The sequence below is a fragment of the Corvus kubaryi genome, unplaced genomic scaffold (genome assembly GCF_017639235.1).
Source record: "Corvus kubaryi isolate FWS band 111438036 unplaced genomic scaffold, C.kubaryi_AGA036_p1.0 37256, whole genome shotgun sequence".
Taxonomy (NCBI): domain Eukaryota; kingdom Metazoa; phylum Chordata; class Aves; order Passeriformes; family Corvidae; genus Corvus; species Corvus kubaryi.
In genome coordinates this window covers 5,395,156-5,404,606 of record NW_024581076.1, presented here as the reverse complement: position 1 = coordinate 5,404,606, position 9,451 = coordinate 5,395,156, and the positions used below count along the sequence as shown (strand labels likewise).

At 44.4% G+C, this 9,451-nt stretch overlaps 1 protein-coding gene across 5 annotated transcripts in view; it reads left to right on the top strand.

The window, feature by feature from the left end:
- The first annotated feature begins 1,840 nt into the window (after positions 1-1,840).
- The window catches only part of ALKBH8 (alkB homolog 8, tRNA methyltransferase), a 44,791-nt gene continuing 37,180 nt past the window's right edge, over positions 1,841-9,451 (top strand). Inside the window, exons 1-4 of one of the 5 annotated variants that reach the window (XM_042023832.1) lie at positions 1,841-1,914; positions 2,605-2,789; positions 6,791-6,868; positions 8,446-8,686. In XM_042023832.1, coding sequence (XP_041879766.1) covers positions 1,851-1,914; positions 2,605-2,789; positions 6,791-6,868; positions 8,446-8,686 — 568 coding nt within the window. In that variant the 5' untranslated portion in view covers positions 1,841-1,850. Of the gene's footprint in view, positions 1,915-2,604; positions 2,790-6,265; positions 6,390-6,790; positions 6,932-8,445; positions 8,687-9,451 lie in introns of those variants that run through there. The other 4 variants (XM_042023831.1, XM_042023835.1, XM_042023833.1 and 1 more) reach the window with 4 other exon arrangements.

The window sequence follows — 9,451 nt, the reverse complement described above, 5'->3', positions numbered from 1 at the left end:
GTTAGTATTTTGGTAATAAGATGCAGTGAGAAGTAGGATATTTGTCAGTTAAACAAAAAGTAGGTAATCCCAAATTCCAGCATTTTGGATAAAGAAAGGGGAAAGGTTATGTCTAGGGGCATAGTATAAAGCTTGGTTTGCCTGTGAAGAAGAAAAAAGAAGTGAAGGCTTACACACTGTATCTCTAATTTAAGGGACCGCTTTCTCCGCAGGGAGTCAGTGAGGTGTGGAGATGCTTCCCTTCAGCAAGGCAGGTCTCTCACTAGTGTGGGCTCACTTCACAGCCTTAGTGAGGTTGCTGGCCAGGTCAAGAGTGGTGCAGTGGAATATTTATGTAGAACCAGAGGCTCGGTCTTCACATGACCTTGCCTGGACTGGCATGGTTTTATCTTCATCTCTAGCGACGTGCCAAAGGTAATGTGATCAGTGCTGGCTGTAACGGTGGCTTGTCCAGGGGATGGTCTCTTCTGGTGAGCACCGAGGCCTGGGAGAAGCCATGATGCTGTCTTTAATCCATCCTGGCCTGGTGGAAGCTGTCTTTAACGTGCAGTGTGGATGTGGCTTCCCCCACCTGGTTTTGGATCCTCTGCACTGGAGGAGGTTCCAATGAAGGAGTGGAGGGAGGTGTGGGACTGAGGGATGGTGCCCCACTGCATGTGCGGGTTAAAGCATTGCACTTGTTCTGTGTGAAGTCAGAGGGACACTCCATGGATGGAGAGAAGGATGACAAGGAGCTGGCTCCACTTGGAGAAAAGGTGGCACAGGGAGGGCCTGCTGGCAAGTGGAGTTGGGAAGCATGGAGTGAGCAGGAACAGGAGGTGGCACCGTGACAGTAAGCGTGTGCCCATGGAAAGTAGTTGTAGGGGGTCGCTCACTCCCTTCCCCTTGCCACACTGACTGCCCTGCATCCACCCAGCATGGATGTCCCTCTCCCCAGGACATGGCTGCATACCATGGGAGAGCCCTGGCCTGGTCACTGGGAAATCTTGACACACAGCACTGGCTGCTGCCAGCAAATCAGAGAGTCAGTTAGGTTGGAAAAGACCTTTGGAGATTATCAAGTCCAGCCTTTGACCCAACATCACCATGTCAAATAGGCCACGGCATTAAGCGCCACATCCAGTCTTTTCCTAAATATCTCCAGGGACAGTGACTCTACCACCTCCGTGGGCAGTCTATTCCAAGATCTAATCACCCTTTCCAGGAAGAAATTACTCCTAATGTCCAACCTGAACCTCCTGCAGCTTAAGCCTATGCCACTTGTTACCTGGAAGAAGAGGTCAACCCCCACCTGGCTACAGCCCCCTTTCAGGCAGTTTTAGAGAGTGTCCCCGCTGAGCCTCCTTTTCTCCAGGCTAAACACCCCCAGCTCCCTCAGCTGCTCCTCACAGGACTTGTGCTCCAGACCCTTCCCCAGCTCCGGTGCCCTTCTCTGGACACGCTCCAGCCCCTCAATGTCTTTCTGGCAGTGAGGGGCCCAGAACTGAACACAGGATTGGAGGTGTGGCCTCAGCAGTGCCGAGTACAGGGGGACGGTCACTGCCCTGGTCCTGCTGGCCACACCACTGCTGATCCAGGCCAGGATGCCATTGGCCTTCTTGGCCACCTGGGCACAGCTGGATCATGTTCAGCTGCTGTTGACCAGCACCCACAGGTCCTTCCCAGCCACTCTTCCCCCAGCCTGTGGCGCTGCCTGGGGTTGCTGAGACGCAAGTGCAGAACCCGGGGCTTGGTCTTGCTGAACCTCAAAGCTTGGCTTCCTTGATCTGTGACAAAGCGACACACGTCAATTTCCTCGTCAATTTCCCCCGCAGGCCAGCGCTCCGCGGGCAGCGGGGCAGGGCGGTGCCATGCCGGCGCGGCGGGGGCGGCGCTGGTGCCGGGTGCCCGCCCCGACATGGCCGCCTCCTGCAGGTAACGCGCCCGCCGGGCTGGGGCTGCAGTGCCTGGGCCTCGCCCGGCTCCTGCTCGGGACGGGGAGCCGCGGGGGCGGCGGGAGCGGAGGTGGCCTCTGCCGCGGGCTCCCCTGCCCGCCGTGCCGCCCTGTGCGGGGAGCAGAGCCTGCGGCGGCCTGGCCGCGGCTCCGGCTCTGTCCCTGTCAGGACGAGGTGGTGTAAGGGGGAGAAGGCCAAGTCAGTCCCTACGTCTGCCTCACAGCTTTTACAGCCTCCCCCGTGTTTACTCAGGGCAAAGCGGAACGGACCCTGCCGTAAGGGTGGTGAGGCCCTGGCACAAGTTACACAGGGAGGTTGTGGATGCCGCGATCCTGGCAGCGTTCAAGGCCTTGAGAAACCTGGTCTAGTAGGACGCGCCGCTGCCCATGGCACGGGGTTTGGGAGTGGTTGATCTTTAAGGTCTATTCAAACTCTTAAAATTCTGTGATTCTAAGGCACATTCCTATTATCGTTGCTGTTTGTAGCGACTGCCCAGAGCCCGCGGGTTTGCGGGAGTGTCGGTGGGAGGTTCGGTGCTGGCTGTCCCTGGCAGAGGTGGGACAGGATAGCCGCGGGGACGTGCTGGTGCCTGGATGTGCCGGCGCCTTCGGCCAGTGCTGGAGCTCTTAAATCTCACCTTCGGGCCTCCTGAATGTATTTTTTTTCACAGATGTCTATGTGTATACAGCGTCCTTATACGTTTGTGGTGGCGTGTCTGCCGCACAAACCAAGCCAAAACTGAGTAACAAAGAGCCAAACTTATCCCTGATCGTGGCGCTCCCTCTGCCGACAGCCGCCGCTCAGCTCTGCCTGGCCACCAGGTGCTTTCGTTTTCAGAAGCGGCTTTTACGGCAGGTAAGTTTCCTGCATTGCTTTAAAGCTTTACATTAACCTTTGTAGTAACTTCAGGCCATTTTGTGACCTGCTATAACCTGAACTCGCGTTGCAAGAGGAAGCCGTTTTCAGTGTGTATTTTCAGGAGCTACTTTTTAAAAATACATGTTGTAAAAGTAGGTGGTAACAGTAGTGAATGCAGCAGTGGATTATCCCTTTTTCTTCTGTAGTCGTGTTGGCCTTTCTAAAGGAGGTGTGAGATCCTAGCAAATGAACTTTCCTACTTCTATACAGTTGAGTGTGATTCCTTTATTCAGCAATCAGGGCAGACTGTTGGTTTCTGTGTCTGCCGAATTGAGCCTCCTGCAGTGATGCAACAGACGAGAGAGTTTAGACCCCGTTCAGACAGACACCAAGGGAATATTCTGCTGTCTCAGCTATGCAGGCAGTACTGTTTGAGATGCCTTCAGGAGCTGGAGGCACCAGGGTGGTGCTGGCAAGCATGACACAGCACATCAGGAAGGTCTTCAGCTTCTTGAGCAGCAGGTGAAAGGCTGAGTGTTGTGGGGTAGGTCATCTCTGCCAGTGTTACATGCTCTTTAGACAGCTGAATCACACCTCATCTGTCCCTTGTTCAGTTTAGTTCAGTGGTTATGAAAGGATAGAAAGTAGCCTTTCAGCTTCAGTTTCTGTGCTAGTTTGACGAATATTGTGGCATGCCTTACTTGCTTTTGCCTGGAGAATGTGGGAGTTTGTGAGGACCTGACTAAAGGCCTGACTAAACTCAGAACTGCTTTCCCTGGAGAGCAGATGAAGTCTTCCAGTATGTAGAGGTGTAGATGTTATGGGAGAGGCCTGACCTTTTCAGTTTGAAGTCCTCTGTTCTGCAGGCTGCATGACAGTGGTCTCAGTGGTATGGATGATGTGCATTGCCTCCACGCTTTTCCATCAGAAGCCCACTTTCCCTGTTTCCAAAGTATTAACCTGTGCTATATTTTTGCTTGCTTTCTGTAAACTCATCAAATCAAAGATGCGTCACTTTTCTGTGAAGTAGTTTGGGATGGCCTGACACCCTCCCCAGAGGAGCCTGCACATGTGTAGGCTGTAAAGATGTGGACCTCTGTTCACCTGTGTGTGGCAAATAAAGTTGAGCAGGCCAAGCCTTTTGGACGAAATTGTGTAGATGGTGATGCTTAGGGACATAGAGTTTAGTGGGGGGCTTGGCAGTCCTGGATTAACAGCTAAACTCAATCTTACAGGTCTTTTTTAACCTAAATGATTTTTTGATTCTATGAAATCTTTTAATTGCACAGCTTGGTCACAGTAGGCTTGCTGAAGGAGCCTGCAAATCAGCTGAATCTTGGTAAGGGTAACCTGTTAGATGCACTTAGAAGAATTTACTTGATGAAAACTTTTTGTTCTTCTTCTCATGAGACTTTTATTTTTCCCCTCCCAGGTACCTAGCCTTCTAATTATCTTATGCTTTTGGGTGTTGGTTTTTTGGTTTTGTTTTTGTGTGTGTGTGTCTCTCACTGTGCTTTTTTTGGTTTAATCAAGTTTGAAATTTCTTGTTCATTATTTAACTAATGAAGGTTAAGATTACCATTGCTCTCTGTGTGTAAAACACTGTTGATTAAGTGAAGAATATTTTGAACTATTTTGAGCTATTTTTCTTTAGAAGGAGGCATGTTATTTTCAAAGAATGAGCTGTGGCCTGTTTGCAGGTCTGCCATCAGGAAAGTAAAATGATTATTTAAGAAAGTACCAAGAGATTCAGGAAGGGAAGGGAAAAAATCAGAGTATAAAATAGGCAAAAACATTTTGAGCTTTATGAGCTTAAACTTTATGAGCACCGTTGCTTTGAAGGGAAATGCCAGACAGTTCCTAACAAATCTGTAATAAAAATAATTTTGCAGAGATCAAGATTGATTCTATAACCCATTGATCTTCTCAGCCTCTACCCTTCATTTCTGAAGTCATGTGAAATAATTATTTTAGTAGTCCTCTCCTTTTTCTGAAACTCTGCCCTGTTTCAGTTTTGCTATTTGTGAGATTTTATTCTCATGCATTTTGCCTCCATTGCATGTGAGCGTGGCTGTGCTTGAATTCTCTCTAGGAGATCCTGGGAAATGTCAAGAATCTAATGGTGATAGGATGGATTTCAGTGCTGAGTAATTTATTCCGTGTCTTTTGTTTTTTGGGGTTTTTTTGGTCAGGCTCGGATATAAATATGACCTTTATGTGGTCAGATATGTGTAAAAACTTGCATAATGCCAGGAAGTCAGGGTTCAAACTGTTACAGCCATGCATGTGACACCTCAAACTTGATAGCAGGCATCTGAAACTGTATCAGGAGAGAATTATTGGTGCCTACCATGCCAGTATCTTGCTATGTTTGCTTGAAATTGTTGTTGACAAGTGTTTCAATTCATTTAAGACCACTGTAAAATCGTGTTTGAGAATGGAAGAGGAATGGTAGGAGGATGAACAAGTAAGTGGAAAGGAAGGGCAAAAGACTGAGTCTTCTTTGGCAGCATTTACTCTGCTCCTTTTTGGAGAATTAGAATCTTTTATTTCCACAGAGCGCTTTTGTCATTCTGATTCTCTTTAAAGATTTTTCTCTTGCAGCGCGGTTAAAAGTTGTGCAGGTTGATGATAGTAATGCTGCAGCAATCACAGGGAATACATACTTACAGCTCCTGTGTAACACTTCAATATTTTATAACAATTTTAGTAGCATATTAGTGCTTGTTTAAAACAAAATTTTTGCTAAGTCATTCAATACAAAGTTGCAATGAATACTAATATGAGGGATTTTTTACCTTTACCATTTTTTGTGGTACGTTGTCATATTATCGTGATTGTGTCTGCAGTTAAGGTATTGGGAAGCAGCTCTGCAGTCATGCAAGCCTGAAGGCATGCAAGTGGATGAGTGACTTCTGGGGCAGTTGACACAGTTAAATAATTACATATGGGGTGATTGACCTACTTTTGTTTCAGTTTTTTCCTTAAAAATAACTGAAACAAAACCATTTTTTGACATGAAGAGAAGATGGAAGGATTGTGTCACATTGATGATGATAAAATAATGGAATAGGACAGACAACTGCAGTTGGACTGTCCAGCTATACTTTTAGGAGGATTTATAGGAAAGAAGAGAAGATACCTCTAAGATACAGGTAAGGGGTTATGTTGTAGGGAAAGATGAAGTCAAAGTCAAGCTGCATCAGTGTCTGGGAGCTTTGTCATAATCTTACATGAGGTCTGGACTCTTCCCTTGGATTTGAATGAAGTAGAATAAAGAAAGGAAAAGAATGTAAGCTCAGAGAGATGTGGGAAGGTGCTGTATGATCTCAATATAGTGTTAGACCAAAAGCAGCAAAAGATGCAGCAAAACCTGGAGAATGCCAGTGACCCTTAAGTACTCACTGGTTGGTAAATGCTGTGTTGCCATGAAATTCAGTAGTTAATATAGATATATATTTATATGTACACAGGTTTCTGTTCCTTCTCACGACAGGAATGTGATTTGCATTAAGTTTGGCCTTGGGAGATGTGGTGAATGAAGTGTGGAGCATCCGACATCTAAGTATTGGACACATTTTTCTACTCTCAAGAAAGGCAAGTTTGGCCAAATGCCATACTTCGTTGCAATTAGGAAAAAGGAGCCAAACATTTCATCTCCAACTCAAGCATTGGGTGAGGCATGAGAATAACTGAGAAGCTGAGACAATACAAGTCTCATGGCAGTTCCACGCATAATTTTTTTCTCATGTTCTGCTCTGGAGAGACAGTAGAGAAAAGGAAATTAGCTGAAACTACTGTGTGAAAACAGGAGGGGCAGACAGGTTAAAACCCACAAATGGATGTAGTAATACTGTGAATGTGAATAAAGGAGTGAAGAGGAAGCGAAAAATGGGAAAATGAAATCAAGCATCATAGCAATCTTTTAAAGCTTTATTTTTGGGAGAGATCCTTTTCAAGCTGCACACTCACTGTGTGTTGTTATTTCTGCTTTCCAGAACACCAGCATGGAAGCTAAAACCACTGAAGATCATTTGAAAGTCCATAAAATGAAGAAGAAGGTACTGAGGAAGCAGGTCAGAGCTCAACATACACTGATGAGACATGAGGGCATAGAGTGTGTCTCCCATGCCACACAGGTGACTGGTAGTTGTGATTTTGATGGTAGTGTTAGAATGCTGCTTATCTGTGTTCTGTTCTCACATGTGTCTTGTGTAAAATGCAGTTCTTCCAAATGCACTTCCCGAGACTGATGGTTTTCTGTGCTTCTTTGATTTCAAAGCAGAACTCTACATCAGCAGTTCAGTGTCTATGGAGAGACTTTGATGGTCTTTGGATAAGGTTTTTTTAACCTGAAACAGTAGTTGCTTGGGTTGAGGAGGAGGAGGAAGCATTGGAAATGCTATTGAAGTAGATAAACTTTTCTTCTCTGTCTCTGTGGTTTCTTTTTTATTTTCTCAGGCTTTTAACTTTTGTACCTTTCTGTCCTCTGTACTTCTCTCTCCAGTGTAATTTGTCTCATCTAAACTCCCTGTTAAAAACATGTCGATATTGGAACTCTTTTCCATTTTGTTTTCTTCCCCTCAATAAATTAAGGCTGTGGTTCTGTGGGAGTTGAACTGGTTGGCTGAATTGCAGCTGTTGAAATGGGGACAGCTTTCTCTCTTTCCTTGCAGAAAAGCGACCTAACAGAAAGCTATTCAGATTTTTGATTTGTAGTGTTCTGCCACAGCAGAGTTATAGCAGATCAGAGAATGACCTCACAGATACTGATGTAGCAAAAAGTGACAGGAATTTGCAGACACAGAAATCAGAGTTTCTAATTTCTCTCTCTCATTTATGAAGAAATACAAATGGCTTGAAACACTGTAGAGCAGTGTCATTTACTCTATGGTTGTTCATCCCGATCCTGCAAATTCTTCCCATTCAAGTGTAGAAAAATCAGTTAGATCTTTACACATTTTTGTAATCAAATTTAGTTTAATTTTCACTCAGATTTCACACCACATGGACAGATGCTAATGACTCAGCAATCTTGTTTATGTTGTAAACTCTTTAGAACAAAGACTGAGTTTTTCTAGTGTTGCTTGGAAGTGGATCTGTAATTTGGGACTTGTTCCCCTTGAAACTGTTCCAGGTACCAAATTATCCATCTAATCTATCCAAAGAGTAATTCTGGGGTCCAGCAAGGTCCTTATTGGTGACAGAACATTTGAATAAGTGATACATGAAAGAAAATCATAGTGCTAGTGGTAAACTTGTGTCAGGAATACAGAAAATGCTTCCAGGCTTTGTGCAAGAGTCTGATTATCTCCAAATTGCATCATCAGTTGCTGCATGTTCTGCAGCAGTTGTGTAGTGGGGTCTTTGTAGATTAAGTGAAAGGAGTGGTTTGAACCTCTGCATGTCCTTCACACGCAGGCCTCTCCTGCATTAACTGAGATGTTTCTAGTAGAGATTGCAAGGCTTTCAGCCAGACTGTGTGCTGGGCAAGCTCATGGGAATGTAAGTATCTTGTGCAGAATACATAAAAGAGTGCTTATGGGTTTAAATTTTATTTATAGTGCTGTTCTCTTGGTAAAATGTTAGTTTTAAATGAACCAACAATAATCACTAATTCTCTCTTTTTTTTTTTTAATTCTTTTTCAATTAGAGCCTGGTTATTGCCAATGCTGGTCTTGGTAATGGAATGAGTAGACAGCAATTGCTCAGGATACTAGAAGAATATGGAGCAATGGAAACACTCTTAATGCCACCAAATAAACCATATTCATTTGTGAAATATAGGACAACAGAAGAAGCCAAGAAAGCCTTTAATGCCCTTAATGGAAAGGAAGTAACACTGGAAGACTGTGACCAAAACATTGTTCTATATATTAATTTTGTGGAAAAAGGTACAGTTTTTCTGCTCTCCTATATATCCAGCTTCCTGCACACTGCTCTCCTTTGCTTTTACTTCCTGGGTTGTAAATATAGGTGAAAGCCCACTAGTTTTTATAAGTAAACACAGAGAATGAAAGCTAGAATCTGAGATGCAGGACAGAAAATAATCTTTGCTCCTTGTATTTTATTATAGGATACTCTAATTTCAACTCTATTACTTGGAAGCAAAAGGGAAAAAAAGATTTGAGTAATTTCCTGACCATTCAATACTGCACGTGAAGGTTTTGTGGTTAAAGAACCTGGAGAATCTCCAGACAGTTCATTGGATTTCTTGTGTCACCTTAGTCTTGCAATCTCTAGCTCAGCTTCAAGAAGAAAAATATGCAGAATGGAATTTCTGTCTTTTTTTTCCCCTTATCCCCAAGATTTTTTTTTTGACTGATTATAAGCTATTTAATACGAGATCAGTTGCTCTTTCTGTGAGCTTTCATAGTGTCTAGCAAAAAGGGTTCCTAGTGTTGGTCTGTACATTCTGCCAGCAAACAGATTTTTTTGACCTCTAAGGATAGCAAACTGAATGTCCCAATGTCAGTGATGTTTCACCTGGGTGTTGTTTTGTACTCCGTATTTGTACATATTTGATTACAGAGTACTCTCTGTGGAAGCAATCTGCTGATACGGTAAATCGCTAAAGTTCTACAAAATTAAAATGAAATTCGGGTAGAACCTTGAAGTGATTGGGAAATTCTGTTTACCATTATTTTGACAGGAAAAGC